The 17,153-nt window shown below is 39.0% G+C and overlaps 1 protein-coding gene across 6 annotated transcripts in view; it reads left to right on the forward strand.

The window, feature by feature from the left end:
- ARHGAP21 (Rho GTPase activating protein 21) overlaps positions 1 to 11,450 on the forward strand; it is a gene marked incomplete at both ends in the record, with an annotated part of 101,942 nt that extends 90,492 nt beyond the window's left edge. For 5 of the 6 annotated variants that reach the window (XM_084253875.1, XM_084253878.1, XM_084253874.1 and 2 more), the window contains 11 exons: positions 10 to 146; positions 817 to 959; positions 1,735 to 1,890; positions 1,979 to 2,057; positions 2,807 to 2,880; positions 2,958 to 3,047; positions 3,819 to 3,944; positions 4,134 to 4,175; positions 4,491 to 4,596; positions 6,507 to 6,538; positions 9,759 to 11,450. In XM_084253875.1, coding sequence (XP_084110001.1) covers positions 10 to 146; positions 817 to 959; positions 1,735 to 1,890; positions 1,979 to 2,057; positions 2,807 to 2,880; positions 2,958 to 3,047; positions 3,819 to 3,944; positions 4,134 to 4,175; positions 4,491 to 4,596; positions 6,507 to 6,538; positions 9,759 to 11,450 — 2,677 coding nt within the window. Of the gene's footprint in view, positions 1 to 6; positions 147 to 816; positions 960 to 1,734; positions 1,891 to 1,978; positions 2,058 to 2,806; positions 2,881 to 2,957; positions 3,048 to 3,818; positions 3,945 to 4,133; positions 4,176 to 4,490; positions 4,597 to 6,506; positions 6,539 to 9,758 lie in introns of all 6 variants that reach the window. The other variant, XM_084253877.1, reaches the window with a different exon arrangement.
- Positions 11,451 to 17,153: the final 5,703 nt, after the last annotated feature.

Genomic DNA, 17,153 nt, shown 5'->3' on the forward strand with positions numbered 1-17,153 from the left:
TCTCAGCAGCAAAGCAGAACAGTTGCCAAAAACACCTCGCCAGAGTCTCAGCATCCGGCAGACTTTGCTTGGTGCTAAATCAGAGCCAAAGACTCAAAGCCCGCACTCTCCCAAGGAGGAGTCAGAAAGGAGACTGCTCAGTAAAGGTACTGATGTTAGCCTTCTTGGATAAATGTAACAAATGATTTTTAAAATTGGAATTTTTAAAAGCGCTTACGTGATTTTCTGTGCCATTGCTGCTGATGGAGGCCCCGTGTTAGCCAGTGATCTGGACCAGGTCTGGGCTCACAGGGCCTTTCCCTTTAAGGCAATAGTCCAAGACACCAGTTCTTGTAATAGAGACAAAATGAAGAAAAATGTAACACAGTCATTTACCTAATAGACACTATGAATTTGATTGACTTGGGAAGTCCAGGCACTGTTATTTTGAGATAAAACGATTTTGTTTTCTTTTGCTATAACCTCACTGAAGGTGACACAATGATTGTATTTTCTTGACTGTTTTAAAGAAAATCATGGTACAGATTTGTAGAAAGTCGAAGAAATACAGTTGACACCTGTTAAATGACATGAAAGGTTTAAAGGAGTGCTATATTAGAGAATTCCCTTGTACTGTTTCTAATAAATATAGATGTATTATTAATATAAAACATTAAATATATGTTAATATACATTGTTTTTTAATAAATATAGGTATATCATTTACAGATTGGACCCTATATAGCTACTGTTAAAGGATTTTTAAAGTCATCATTTAAATACTCTTATTTCTATTTTGTTTCTTATGTTCATTTTATTTCGAATGATAATCAAAAGATGATACCAGTCCCCCAAAAGATAAAGGCACGTGGAGAAAAGGCATCCCAAGTATTATGAGAAAGACATTTGAGAAAAAACCTACCACCACAGGAACCTTCGGTGTCAGACTGGATGACTGCCCACCAGCTCACACTAATCGGGTAGGAGACACCAGCCAGCCGATTTCCTAATCATTAATTCACTTGAAATCACTAAAGGGCCTGCATACATAGCTGTTCAGATAACAGGGACTACATGTCCATCTACTGAGTGTTTTTCTCTTCCTAGCACACCTTAGTTTCTCTAAGCATTTCTGATGTGTAAAGGTGTGTTGAGTAATTTTATCCATGCTGCTTTTTTTCCTAATGTATTGACTCTGAAATAAATTACTTATTCAGCCATGAGGAATGTATCTGAAATATATCTGAAGTAGTTGGTAAGAATTCATTTTCAAATCACATATGTTTCTGCTTTTAGCATCTTAAAAGGAGGATGAGAGCAAGGACCAGATTAAGAAGTATAATAAATGTAAATGTGCATATGTGTGTGTTTGTGTGCACACCCTGTGAAGAGTCATTTCACTAGTTGGTTGATGTTAACTCTTCTTTGTTTGACTTCATGTTGCCTCATTCAACTGGACTGTTTCTACATTCTCCTTATGTGCTTGTATTTCCTTTTTAGACATTTATCTCCTTATAGGCCCTTCTCTTTCTGTCTTGGCCTATTTGTTCTCTTCCTCCTGTCTCAAATACCTCTTGCTGGTTTTATCTCTTCCCAGTTCTGCAGTGTCTGTAATTTTTATTCTTTCTAAATCAAATAACAGCAACTTATAAATTTCCTTTTGGATGAAAAGGGCTTTTAGCTATGATATATATCATTAACTAAATAGAAACATTTATGCTCTATTGAGTAAAATGTTTATTTCTTGTTTTGCAGTATATTCCATTAATAGTTGACATATGTTGCAAATTAGTTGAAGAAAGAGGTCTTGAATATACAGGTATTTACAGAGTTCCTGGAAATAATGCAGCCATCTCAAGTATGCAAGAAGAACTCAACAAGGGAATGGCAGATATTGATATACAAGATGATGTAAGTTTATTTCTATATGAAAAACTGATGTGTGTTTGGTTCTTTGGTGGTGTTGATTACAAAAATACTGTTTCTGTTTTGTACTTAGAAATGGCGAGATTTGAATGTGATAAGCAGCTTACTAAAATCCTTCTTCAGGAAACTCCCTGAACCTCTCTTTACAAATGGTGAGTTAACTCCCACTAAAGATACTAGATAAACAGCTTAAAGTTACATTGTTGGAACACCATAGAATATTAAATTCCACCAGAAGAAAATATTTTTATTGACGGAATAAGGATATTTTGTTTCATTCATACTTATGTATAAAGCATAATTATGTATGGAGACTACACCTAAGAGGAGAAATCAAACATTGTACAAAAATGAACAATGACGTAAAATACATGTATATAAATAAATATTTTTAAAAGCATAATTGCTATTTATTGTCATTTGGAATTTTTTTCCTCCTAGACAATGAGTTAATAAAATTGTTTAATATATATTTCCTGTTCATGCATATTTGTAGTCAAGTTAAAAATAAATTGTTATTGAATCAAAAGACTTAAGCCATAATTGTAGAAAAACATTTTTTCAGATAAGCCAAATATGTTGTGTGTACTATATGCTGTGTGGCCCGCTGCTCCCTTCAGCAGTGTTTTTGGTCCTTCTGCCTGTTTTGCTCCCCGCTCTGTCACTGGTGAATTCTCTCACCCTCCCACACCTCTGGCCTGTACCCCAGTTCTTGCATAAATAAATCAGTCTTTAAAAACAAAACTATAGCAGTTTTAAAGACAAACTCTTTTGGAGGGGAGAAAGGGCAGTCTTCCCTACATTTTTTGTATGTGTAGCTTAAAATTAAATGTTAAAGGAAAACTAAATTACAACTCACCTGAGTGATATAAAATAAATGTTCTGTTGTTCTTGTTGTCAGATAAATATGCCGACTTTATTGAAGCTAATCGTAAAGAAGATCCTCTGGATCGTCTGAGAACATTAAAAAGATTAGTAGGTATTATTTTATATTTTTGGAGCTGCTGTTAGAATTCAACATATAAATTCACCATGAAATAAATATTTTTCAGATTCACGATTTGCCTGAACATCACTATGAAACACTTAAATTTCTTTCGGCTCATCTGAAAACAGTGGCAGAAAATTCAGAAAAAAATAAGGTATGGAAGAACATATTGAAGAGGTGTATCTATATATATCATAATTTACACAATGAATCTTCAGCAAAGGGTTATAGCACTTCACATCCTTGATTCATTTCACTATACCTTGTGGACTATCTTTCCAAAAATGCATAGTTTGTTTTAAGGACAGCAATAAGGAACCCCTTTCAAGACCCCTAGTGGATGCCCGGAACTGTGAAATGTACCAAACACTATACATACTGTGTTTTTCCCTAAACATACATTCATATGATAAAGTTTAACTTATAAACCAGGCACAATAAGAGCAATAACTAATAATAAATACAATATATAATCGTGATAAAAGTCATGTGAATGAAGTGTCGCTCCCGCCCCAACCCCTGCCAGTATCTTATTTGTATGTGCTTTTTTTTTTTTTTTTTTAACCACAGTTGACAGGAGGTCACTAAAATCACAGAAAACAAAACTGCACATAATCGGGAAGGATTACGATAATGAGTGAATAAACTGGGAACTACTTATATTAGTTTCATGTAGGAGCAAGCTAAAACTGTACACCCCACGTAATAAGTATCACAGTGTGTATAGAAGCAGAATGCATGTTATCAGTAATATAAAAGCCTAAGTGAAATCTTAGAGTAGAATCTAGGAAAAATTTTACAAAAGAAACCTTTCAGAGGGTGGGCTTTTCATCAAAAGAACATTTCCAAGATACCAAGCACAAAATAGGAATTTAAGCCTATTAAGAACAATTCTGATATTTTCCATTATCATCCTTTGTTTCAGATGGAACCAAGAAACCTAGCAATAGTTTTTGGTCCAACTCTCGTGAGAACATCAGAAGATAACATGACCCACATGGTCACTCACATGCCGGACCAGTACAAAATCGTGGAGACACTCATCCAGCACGTAAGTTCAGGCCGCAGCTCAGCAAGAAAAGTCATTTTTGTGAGCGGCTGATCCTTGGTAGGACAGAATTTGGCTATGATTTCTTCTTCTAAAAAAAATTATTCTTTTTCCTATGTGATCTTCCCAAATAGAGACATATTTAAAGCGTTGTTTGATTTCTCTTTTCACCCTTTTTATTTTAAATTTTAGCATGACTGGTTTTTCACAGAAGAAGGTGCTGAAGAACCTCTTGTAAGTATCATCGATCAGCAGTTACACTCTATTTTTTTCATTCGGGACACGAGAGCCAGGTGCTACAACAATGCCACCCTCCTGCTCTGTATGCAATTGTCCACTTTGCACCCGGAAGCAGGTCTATAGCTCCCTCAGTTTCTGATTTAATAAAAATACAAGTAAGATGCTCATTTTGTACGTAAATATGTGTAAACAGTGTAAAAAATTTCAGGACATGTGCTCCAGGCAATAATGTATCTTTTACTAAATTTTGTTTGAATTTTTAAGTATCTTTGAAGTGATGATGAAGAAATCTTTGTTTGTTAACCATAGACAACAGTACAGGAGGAAAACACAGTAGACTCCCAGCCAGTGCCAAACATAGATCATTTGCTCACCAACATTGGAAGGACAGGAGTCTCCCCTGGAGACGTATCAGGTAACTCTTGCCTGGGCAGTATTTGATCTCTCAGTTGAAAGCTAAGTTCTTATAACATGAAAGAGTGAATCAATCATGAGTAAAAATTCACTATAATTTTTTCCTTTTCTTTTTTTCCTTTCTACTAATAAAAATACTCAGTCTTGCTTTTCTGATCTTATCTTCCAGTGACTATTATACCATAGGCAGTGCATGGAGTTGTAATGCTTGCCAGAATGGAATTATGAGGGAAATGAGCATGCAAACCACTGTTTTGTTCTTTTTTTTCTTTTAATTCACAGTTTCCATGTAATAGTCATCACAAGGTAAAACAGATATATGCTACTGAATATGTGGTTGCTGTGATGGCAGAAAGTATGGTCTACACTGTATAAGTAGTTCTTCTTGAGCTAGCTGTCTGTGTAAAAGTAGCAAAGTTGAATCTGTTGAACTGCTAATGGATGGGCACCATTTTCACAAATACAGTCTTTTTGTCACTACAATTGTCACAAGAAAAGTCGGTCTATTTGACATTTTCTCCTGTTTTCTATTGCCACCCTAATGTTTGGTTAAATATTAGCTCTTCTATAGACTCTTTTGATGAAAATTTTCTCCTGCCAAACTGTTGCACTAATCCAGCATGTTGTTTTACACGATGTTTTCCCTTTGTCTCTAGTTCTTGTTTTAGTCCTAAAGGGTTTTTTCAGCACTTACTGACACAGGCAAATCTATACTGATGTTGAACAGGCGAAGTGGGAGGAGTCTATCACACGGTAATGTCGCTAGTGGATTCTATGGTGTCCCTGATGGACAGCTGGAACTGTAGGAAGAAGGAGGATTGCTGTCCACACTGTAGCTGCCTTGTCTGCAGAAATCCCCGATTCTTGTAAATGCAAACAAACCTAGTTGATCTGTGGTGTAAATTTTCTCTTAAGGATTTTTGTAAACAGATCAATACTACTCTCTTAAAAATTTTTCTGCTGTTTCTTGTTATTTCTGAAGCAGACCGTGAGGAGAAATAGCATGGTATGGTCTACCAGTTCTTAAAGTCATAAAGCATTTAGCCATGTGTTAAAAGGGGTGTGGCATGGGGCTCAGCTCATTCATTTTGAAAATCAATTTTCCTCAAGTCAAATGATAAAACTTCAAAATTGGTATTCTGAATAGTGCTAGCCCCTTTCTACCCCCTTTGTAATTGTATAATCTGAGTTTTTGCCAGACAGTAAAATTATGGTCTCCATTTTTCCATTTCCATAATAGCACTTGTTAATAGATAATTGCAAAACTGGTAGCAATTTAACCAAACTAGTCAAAAGGATCCCTGACTGCACAGATTTGAAATTGGGGCCTAAAGCACAAAGATCAGCATTACTTAATATAAAACCAAAGTGACCTGGAAGCAAGATTAATGCCTCTTTTGCATCCATATGCATACAGTATATGGTTATACAATTTAAGTTCAACGTCTGACAAAAATCAAAATAAATATATTGAGTATGAGTGTCTCAATTTGTAGCTAGGGCAGCCAACAATCTTAAAAGTTCTACATTGTGTATCAGTTTCAGATACAGGATGTGGTACATAGTACAATTCTTTAAAGGTCTTCAAGCTTCTTTACTGCTAGATTTCATATTTAGAAAATCTAATAAATACTAGTACTTCTGTTTTTGTTTAGTACAGGGCTCCTTTGCCATTCTATCATTGAGCTGATTCTGCCTACAATTCACAGCATCCTTTCATGGCGGTGGCTTTCTGTGGTGCAGCTTGCATCTTTGTGAGCTCTGACTATCCACTGTGTTCTATTGTTTTGTTTGATTTTTGCTTTCCCATTTTGTTCTGTGCCTGTCTTTTCCATAAGTTTTGCATTGTTTGTTAGTAGCAGTAAAGATTAATTCTGACCATGTTTGTTTTTTTTTTTAAACTTCTTACAGATTCAGCTACTAGTGACTCAACTAAATCTAAGGTACATTTTTGAACAATTTTTCAATGTTTGAAGGGAAAATTGCCTTTTCACTGATTGTTGTGATTAGCCTATGTCTGATGACAGAGCAACAAAATCTGATAAGGGACGTTAAATAGAATAGGACAGCAGAATATTGGGATGTAAGTTGGAATGTTTGGGTTCTTTCAGCATAGGCTAGCATAATACAAAGAGATATCTTTTTTCTCTTCTTCTAATTTGAAAATTTTCTAACATACAAAAGCAGAGAGGATAGTGTGGTGAGCCCCCAAGCTCCATTATCCAGCTTCAACAGTTATTGATACAGCCAAGCTTGTTTGAGCCATGCACCACCTTCCTACGTGTCCTCCTTGGGGGACTATTTTGAAACAAATCTCAAACATCATGTCATATCTGTGAATACTTCACTAGTAACAAAGACTTTCTGTTATTACATATTTTTATAGAAAATATAGATTCCTTCCTTTCAGCAAATCAGTAATTTTGCTTTGAGTATCAGTATTTTTTTTTTTTACATAACTTGCATTAACATCACCACCAAATCACAACTTTTGAGTGGTTTTTAGGATGTTCTTAGAGTCCTTTGCAATTTTTATTGACTCATTTTGTCCAAACTTTGCTCGCCTGAAGTGGTAGGCACTGGAATTGTCGATAAATTTGCTGAAACATTGTTCTAGTTAGAAATGGCACTGAATTCCATGTCCTCTTTAAATATCATAATGGGGTGGCATATGATTAAATTATTAATCAGATATTAATCAGATATTATTTTATTGATCATATATTTTTTAATCATATATTATTTTCTACCACTTACGATTTTCACTTTTTGCCCCAACTTTTTATTTTGAAAAATTATAGATAAAAATTTACTGGAATGACAACACCCAAACCTTTTTTCATCATTCAAAAAAGATTTCATCAGTTGGTAAATCTTGATATAGGCTTTTTTTCTGAACCATTAGAGTTACTTGTACACATGATACCACTTCCCCTACTTCATCAGGTATGTCTTAAGAATGAGGGTGGTCCCTTACAACATCATAGTATAATTACATACTTAGAAATTCCTAATGTATAGTTTTTATACAAATTTCTCCAATTACCCCAATGATGTTTAATTTTTTTAAATTTTCCTGGGCAGAGTACAATCCAGAATCATTACTTAAATTTAGTTGTCATTTCTCCTTATATTTCTTGACTCTAGAAGTTAATTCCCTTCTTCTCTTACCAGAAGATTTTAGATCAGACAGGCCAGTTTGAATTTTCCACCTTCACTGTACTAGATTCATGTTTCTTAACCTATTGTTAAGACAGTCTCTTTGCCTTAATGATGGTAGTGTTTCTACCATGCCTATGATACAATAATCTCCAAATGGTATATAACTCTTTCTGAATTGTAAAATAGGCATTTGTTCCAAGACTTATGTGATCACAAAATCAACAGATTTTAAAAAGGAACTTCAGGAATCTGAAAGAGTATCTTCTAATTGCTTCTCACTTAAGGATATTGATCAGTTTAAAAGTCAACCACTTGCTCAGTTGTCATACGCAGGAAAGCGGCGGGAAGGAACGTCCTAATTTCAGGTCTCCTAGTTCAGAGCCCAATCACAGCATTTATCCCCTACAGTCTGCAGCCGAATGTGCAACATGTGAATAACTATTAGAAAGGTACTAGATAAATTATGCAAACCTTTATAACTTACTAAAAGAAACTTCTGTTAATTTATTTTGGTGCATCTTTTTTTTTTTTTTTTGAGGCATGTTTTATTTATTTATTGGTTTGTTTGTTTGTTTTCTTTATACATGCACTGGGTACAGTCAGAATCACGGGAGGGTGAGAGAATTCACCAGAGCCAGAGCAGGGAGCAGAGCAGGCAGAAGGACCGAAGTACACTGCTGAGGGGAGCAGCGGGCGGCAGGAGAGGTCTGCGCGCCATGTGGGACCCTCCTCCGGTGGCCGGGGAGCAGCCGGGGATCGAACCGGCACCTCAGAGGCCGCGGGCAGCTTCGCAACCCAGCGCTCAACCGCTGCACCACCGGGGAGGCCCTTGGTGCATCTTTTTAATGCAGCAGCTAAATTTCTACTTTTTCCCTCAAGACTTCAAGCACGGCACTTTTAGCTTGCCTAGGGTTTTTATGACAATAGGAAAATATACTTTCTGCTGCTATTACTCAGCTTATTTCCTGCTGCATACTTGTCTTACTACATGGTGGGCAATAAAACCAAGCATTTAAATTTTTTCCTCTCTTTTAAACTGAGGCGTTGGTCTGTGACACTTAATATATTTTAGGAGTATGGGGTCACACCATGCCCACCACGAAAGTATCAATAACCCTCCACCAAGGTCCATTGGACCGCCCTCTGGTAAGCTTACTTCTGCAGTCAGATTCCAAGGATTTGTTTCATAAACCAACAAGTATTTATTGACCTCTAATATCAGCATTTACTCAACCTGTAGGCATTTATGAACAAATTAATTAGTTATCATCAAGAGCAAATTCCACATAACTAATACAACCACTAACCTTCACCACAACTTTACCAATAACAGGGTACTAATATATCCATAGTAAGGATTTAAGATCTTTAATTGACTTTGTTATTTAAACTTTGTAATTTTGTTTTTACCTTGAGATAAACGAAGACATTACCAACCTGATTTCCTTAAGGCAAGTCCCTGAAATCCAGCCTCGCTGAACTAATGGAAGACCAAAGAATTCCTTTATCTTAATGAGCTTGTCTGATACAGTAGCTGTGTCATATGGTGTCTGTAATTAGAAAATTGAAATCAGTCATAAAATATATAAGTATATAACTCTTACATTCAATTATGTTGGAATATTGTTTAACTCTTAAGCCTGTGTTCCAGATGAAAGAGCCTGAAGCTTGTCAGAGCACTGCTTGAGCAGGGAAAGTCGGTACAGAGAAATGAACTCGAATCCAGCATGCCAGATGGCACTAGACACAGAATATTTCCTAAAAGACAGATGTATGTGAGCTGTGACTTAGCAAATGAATAGCAGCTGTTTGGCTTGGCAAATAAATACCCCCAGGCTGGATATGGAACTAGTTAAATAAAAATAAAAATTTATCTTAGGTACAAGTTAAAAGGAAATTAAAAAAACTGTTAGTGCTTCTAAAGCTTTAGCACAGTTTATTTAGTAAGAAATGTTACAGTGTTCTCATGTTCAAAGTCTTATTTCTCTGATTGCTTCTCAGGGTTCTTGGGGATCTGGAAAAGATCAATACAGTAGGGAACTGCTGGTATCCTCCATCTTTGCAGCTGCTAGTCGCAAAAGAAAAAAGCCAAAAGAAAAAGCACAACCTAGCAGCTCAGAAGATGAACTGGACAATGTATTCTTAAAGAAAGAAAATGCAGAGCAGTGTCACAATGATATCAAAGAAGACACCAAAAAAGAAAGCGAAACATCGGGCAGGAAGCAGCGGACTGTCATTCCCAAAGAAAATAATGCTAAGAAAGACCCCAGTGTGACAAAAGATGAGAAGGCCTCACTACGGAAGGAGAGCGTGCCCGCGGAGGAGCCCTCCCCGCCACACAACTCAAAACACAAGTCACCAGCTCCGAGCTGTCACTTCTCCACGCTGAAGGAAAGTCCCAAATCACTGGTGACACTGAAGCCCCCCCACTGTGAAGAAACAGGGTCTGACTCTGGCACTTTGCTTAGCACTTCTTCCCAGGCTTCCCTGGCGAGGTTTTCCACTAAGAAATCCACCAGTCCAGAAAACAAGCATAGTGAGTTTTTGGCCAATGTTGGCACCATCACCTCAGACTACTCGACAACATCATCGACCACGTACCTGACCAGCCTGGACTCCAGCCGCCTGAGCCCCGAAGTGCAGTCTGTGGCTGAGAGCAGAGGGGACGAGGCCGACGATGAGCGGAGCGAGCTCATCAGCGAAGGGCGGCCTGTGGAAACGGACAGTGAGAATGACTTTCCCGTGTTCCCCACAGCTTTGGCGTCAGAGAGACTTTTCCGGGGGAAACTGCAAGACATTACTAAGTCCAGGAGAAATTCGGAAGGAAGCGAAGTAAGTGGTACTGAGGGCAGCTTAACGCCAAGCTTAGAGAGCCGGAGACAGCTCTTTAGCTCCCATAAACTGATCGAATGTGATACACTGTCCAGGAAAAAATCTGCAAGATTCAAGTCAGACAGTGGAAGTCTGGGAGAAGCCAAGAATGAGAAAGAAGCACCATCAATAAGTAAAGTGTTTGATGTGATGAAAAAAGGGAAGTCAACAGGGAGTTTGCTAACACCACCCAGCAGGAGTGAGTCGGAAAAGCAAGAACCCACGTGGAAAACGAAAATAGCAGATCGGTTAAAATTGAGACCCAGGGCACCGGCCGACGATATGTTTGGAGTAGGAAGTCAAAAACCCAGTGGCGAGACAGCTAAAAGGAAAAACATCAAGCGCAGGCATACGCTGGGAGGGCAGAGAGATGCCTCTGAAATCAGTGTTCTGAATTTTTGGAAAGCTCACGAGCACAGCGGGGAGAGAGAATCGGAACTTTCAGCTGTGAATCGGTTAAAACCGAAGTGCTCGGCCCAGGACCTCTCCATCTCAGACTGGCTGGCGAGGGAGCGCCTACGCACCAGTGCATCTGACCTCAGCAGAGGAGAGGCCGGAGACCCCAGCCCAGGGAACCCGAGTACGTTCGAAATAGCGGTGGCGGACACACCTCTGTCTCTTCAGCCTGATGCAGGCAGTTCTCCCAGGACTGTGGCTTCAACGAATAGGCCCCTTCTTTCCACACCGCCACAGTCACCTGACCAAATCAATGGCGAAACCTTCCAGAACATGAGCCAAAATGCTAGTTCTACAGCGAATGCCCCACCTCATAAACTGTCTGAAATCCCAGGCAATAAAGCACAGTTTCATCCCTGTCTTTAACCTGGGGGTAGTCCACTGCAGCAAATAAAAAAAGCTACTGTTACACGTTCCAGTAACTCTGTAAATATTTTCTTGTACCAGAATTGTTATTATGCAGCCTTCATTTGGGCTGGTTTCATCATTTTGCACTGTGAAATAGCTTTACAGTGCATTACTACAGCCAGAGGAACATATATATATATATATAAATATATTTAAAATTATATTGGATAGTTGTATACAAATAAACAATGTATTTGTTGCAACTTACTACATAGTGTATACCCAAGATTACTGAAGAAATTAGCTGGCATTAGTATGCAGCAAATTTGTTCTTTTGGTTTCATCACTAACAGAAGTGCCTCATCATAAAAATACATTTGGTTTTTAGGGTGCCATAATTGTTAAAATTAGATAACTTACATTGAATAAATGAAGGCATTTTATGGGTAACAAATTTCACTACATTTACCAGTTTTAACACAGGTGGATACAGAACTTCATTCTTTAGTCATTCCAGTTGAATCTGAGTTTTATATTCAAACTTTTAATACAGTTTCTGAGTTTTGTGTGACTTGAATTTTTAATCTTTCTGTAAAATACGTAACTTAAATGAACATATTATATGTGTATCTTTTCTTCAGATACCAGATTTGATATAACTGTTGTAACATAGCTGTGTAGATAGTGACCTGATGAAACTGGCTTCTTTATCGAGAAGAATATAATTTGCATGAGGACTTAATGAATCCAAACCTGTGTCATGCCTGTGTGCATACCCAATTAAACACTGGAAATAAAATTGTTTTCGTGAACTTTGCATGGCTTGAAACTTAATTCATATATATTTTTAAATACTATCTACTTGTAATAATTGGTCCTGGCTTTAAATAATTACCTACTGTACACATTCCATCTCTCCCCTTTATTTGCTGTACCTGGCAGGGCTCTCTGGTAAATGTTTGCACTGGTCTAACCTTGCTCCTATCTACCGATGATATTTGACTTTTCTAGCAGAAGGAATAGATGTCCTTTACCTTTACCTAGTGATAACTGCATGAAAAGAACATGAATTTGGGAGTCAAACCAAATTCCTAGCTCTGTAAAGTAAAACAATTATTTAACTTGTCTGAATTATTCCCTCACAGAAACAATAACAACATAGGGAAAAAGGAAAAAAAAGTATCTACTGTGTAATTGGATTTAAATGAGATACCCTTTCAAATACTGTACCTCTGCCACACTTTGCTTGCAAAATACAGCAAACCTGTTGCAATATAATGGATACTTAGTGGGCAATTAAAATAATAAGGGCCTCCCTGGAGGCACAAAGGGTTAAGAGGCAGCACAGTGAACTGCAGCTACTACCACACAAGTTCAATTCCCAGGAGGCCCAGGCCACAGAGATGACCCTCATGGCGTAGCAGACCTCTCCTGCCTGGCCCGCTGCTCCCCTCAGTAGTGTGTTTCAGTACATCTGCCTGTTCTGTTCCCTACTCTGTCTCTGGTGAATCCTCTTACCACCACATCTCTGGCCTGCACCCCAGCTCTTGTATGCATAAATAAATAAATCTTTAAAAATAATAATTGGGTACTTATAATCTCAGAATGTTAAGACTGAGAAGCACTGTCAGACTCAATATTCTCTTTCTATAAAAAATATTTTGTTACTATTCCTTTACTCTTCTAAAGTGAATTCTTTATTATAGAAAAGTAATTTATAGTAAAAAAAAAACATGTAGTCAGATGTTTGTACTAACAATGCACTAACTTAATGTAGTGCAAAAAGTTTTGCTATTGGCAATTGCGATTTTCTTAAATGATGTATAATTCTTGGTACCAAGTTCTGAACAAGACTAAGTATGCCTCTTTCCTTTAGTTTACATGGCAGGTGCATTGTTGGAAGTCAGTGTATATTAAAACCATCAGAAATCCTTTCTATATGTAAGAATGTTAACATTTTGTGATGCTAATCTTTTTAATCTTTTTTTAAAGATATGCCTAAGCTTTTACACCACTTTGTTACCATTTCCACTCCCATTCCTATGCCTCTGTCCCCAGAGACAAAGGAATATTCCCCTCCAGTTCACATTGAACTTATGATATACACAGCTTTAAATTATTCTAATTAATTACATAGTGATTACATTTTAATTTACATAAATCACATAACAGCTTTCTATACCTTGCTGCTTTTCACATTCTGTTTGTTTATTTTCCCATTTTCTTGGGGATGGGCATGGTTATTGAAGTGGTTTCTTGGTACATGCCTCCTCTGTTCCTACAGTGTCTACACCTCTGGGTTTTCTAATCTGGTATATCAAAACACACTTGAGGAGTATGAGAAGGTATCTGTTTTGTGTTTTCTACATTATTAGGACATTTTCTGTTGGCTTTTTCGCCGAGATCTTTATAAACTCAATCTTTTTTCATTTGGAGGTCTTAGCTACTTTCTCTATTTTTCAACTTTAAGGGATTTAATTGCATACATTTAAATGGTAGGCTTAATTCATGTGTCAGCTTTTACATGTGCGTTCTGAGTTCCACTTAAGAAATGCTGCCAGATCCATGGCCCTAGACTTTTCTACCAGGCTTAATGTGTGGAGTTCACTTTTAGGTGCTTATGTACCTGGAATTTATTTTATGACTGATGTGGGGGAGGATGACAGCATTTTTTTTCCCTTATGGTATATTGCTGAGGTTTTCACAACAAAATTCCAGGTCCAGAAATTCTAACAACAGTAAAATATTCCTACAGGCCACTTTCCTGCTGTAAGGTGAAGAAATCATCCCCCACCAGCAGGGATGCTTGAGCAGTCTGGTCTGTGCCAATAAACAACAGCAGGAGCTGGTGCAATACAGGGATTTCAGTTGTCTGCTCAGAAAGGAAGAAAGTTGGAGACGATGGGGAGTAGGGGGACACCTGCTACACTGGTCACAGCATTCCCGCCATGAAAGCGGAAATGAGGGCTGGAATGGTGTCTTGAGTAAAAAATATAAAAACAGGAGAAAGTTTAGTCTTTGCAGCTGAAGAGAGGATTGATTTACATGCACAAAACTTCAAATTGTAAAGCAGTTACAGGAAGGAAATACTGGAAAATGGAGATAAAGACTTACCGATTGTCCAATGTGTTGACTGTAGAGTTTCTAAAGACTTACAGACCAGTGTGCCAGCAAGCACAGGGCAGGTTCTCTGTCGATTTGGACAGAAGGATAAAGGAGGAGTCCTGGAGCCCTTGGTGGCTTTTTCAGGCTTTAGTGCTCTTTTTACACCAGTTGTTGCGGGCCAAGCCCATAGGCTGGCAAGCCAGGTTGGCCAGGGGTCTAGGAAGCTGGCAGGCCTCTCAGCCCCCAGCGAATCTTTACTCTTTCTCTTTGGGCTCTCTCTGGCGTTCTCTTGTGGTCTACTTCCTCTCGTAGCTGGTCCGCCATAGCTACCCTCTGTCTCTGAACCACACCACCCTTATAGCCTCAGCCTCCAGGCGCAGGTGTGCACACTTGCGCATGCCCACACCATACTCCAGGTGTCCACCATCAGGCATGTCTACCCCGAGCCCACGCTCCCAGGCGCCTCCTGCAATCAAGGCCACAGGTGATAGCCACAGAGGCTAGTGGTGTAAAAACCTGACCATCTTCCTTTGCCCTACACATGGCAAACAAGATGCCTTGAATTTTTACCTTTACTTTTTAAGAATAAAGATGACAGTAGTGAAAGCCTACCAACAGAGTTACGCAAAACACCAGGAAGCCCCTTAGCTGTCTGCTGAATTTTGCATAGATAAGTCAGCATTAGATTTTTGAGATATGCAAATTCTTTTCTCTAGGTTTGGCATTATTACTCTCTTGCTTGTATGTTTCGCTTACCTAAATCTTGATTTCCTCACTTTTTATTTAGTGTTTTAGTATTAATACTCATAGTTTGGAAATCCTTTCAAAAGAGGCAGGATACACACACACACCAGAATCATCCTTATAGCCCAACCCCCACCTACGCTTTTAAAAACAAGATTATGATATGGGCTCTTTTCTAGTCTCACAAACCCCATTCTAGTCCTCCCAAATGGAAAGCCAGCAGTCTTTAAGCAGTTTCTCTTGTTGTTCCTGCCTCCCTGCAGATTGTGTGGGGGCTGCTCTTGCTGAGACACGTTTCCTGCAGGATCACTCAGGATAACTTACACTGCCCTAACAGGTCAGAGCCCGGTGGCTGCAACAGAGATTTCTCTCCAGTGTGTGCGTTCCCAGCAGGTCATCCGCAGCTCTGCCCACCTCTCCACCGCTCAGGACTGAGCACTGCCAGGCTCGTGTCAGCAGGAAGAGAACATGCCACAATACACGTACACACAAATGGGCACATCGCTCTTCTCCTGCTCAGCCCGGAGTTGGGAGTGGTGACAGGGTGGGGGGGTGAGGGCGCAGGGGGGCAGCAGCGCTGCTCTTGTCACAATGGCTTTGCGATTCCAGGAGGAGACATTGTGAGCGATGTCAGCACAGTGAGATTTGCTGCACATCAGCCGCACTTGTGTTAGGGGGAAAAGAATGTCCTAAAGCTAATTCCATGAAGGCTTTGTGGACTCCACCCCCACCCCAGGCCAAAGCCAAAGACACTGGGAACTCCAAATCCCATCACCACCAAAGGGAAGGTGGCTGGGACCTGAGGGTGGGGTTAAGCAGCCAAGTTGGTATAAAGCCAGACACGTGGGCTTTGGCGGGGAGAGGGGGGAGTCCCCCATTTTGGTTCTCGGCCAGCTCGCAGCGTCCCTCTGAGAGTGACTTTGGGTTTCCAGGTCTGCGGATCGGGTAGGACGCATTAAAGACTTTATTTCCCTATTTTCTCCCTGAGTTGTACATTTTCCTTCTTTCCTTTTCCCTTGTAAATAAACCTTTTATTAACCTTTTGTGTGTGCCTGTAGTGGAGTATTCATAAGTCCCTTTTAAGCGCGCAGGTGAGGACCCACAACCAGGAACCCGTTCAATATCGGGGCTGTCCTATAACACTTAGAGCTCCCAGGAACTTGTGGGAGCCACTGGGCAGCACGTGCTTGGTTTTCTTGTTGCCTGCATAACCAATGTTGAGCATCAAGGTCTGCTCTCGAACTTTCTGCACACCCTGTGATCAGTGCATCTGGATTTCCCCGTTACGTTTAATTGTGACATATTGGTCTGACTGGTGCTGGATGAATTTTTTCGTCTTTTTTTTTTTTTTTTTTTTTTTTTGACAATTTAGGGCTTTCCAAAGGGTCTGAGGGCAGCCATGGCCAAAAGGGAGACGGCTGCCACCTAGTGATGGATTTTTTAATAGAGGAGGCTTTCAGTCTTACTTGAAAGTGTTTTAATGTAAACACCTGTATAAATTTCCTATCATTGCTACAATTTCCTATCATTGCTACATTTTCTTTCCTGTCCCACTCGTAGAGACACTGTGATTTCATTTCGGACCTGCACAGACAATCCAGAACACTTTCTTCCTCTCAAGATCATTAACTCAATCATATCTACAAACTCCCTTTTGCCATATAAGGAAACATTCACAGGACAGGAGAGACCAGGATCTGTATATTTTGGGGGGCCATTATACTACCTACCACAACTATGGTCTACTAAGATTTTTAAATAGTTATAGTCTAACGTCATAATTCTCTTCTAGTATAACAAACATAAACAGGCAGGGCCCTGGAAATTAGTCTTATTTTCTTCCAGTGCTTAAGAAGCTTAATTTCTGGGCCT

This window comes from Talpa europaea (assembly GCF_964194135.1).
Source record: "Talpa europaea genome assembly, chromosome: 14".
Taxonomy (NCBI): domain Eukaryota; kingdom Metazoa; phylum Chordata; class Mammalia; order Eulipotyphla; family Talpidae; genus Talpa; species Talpa europaea.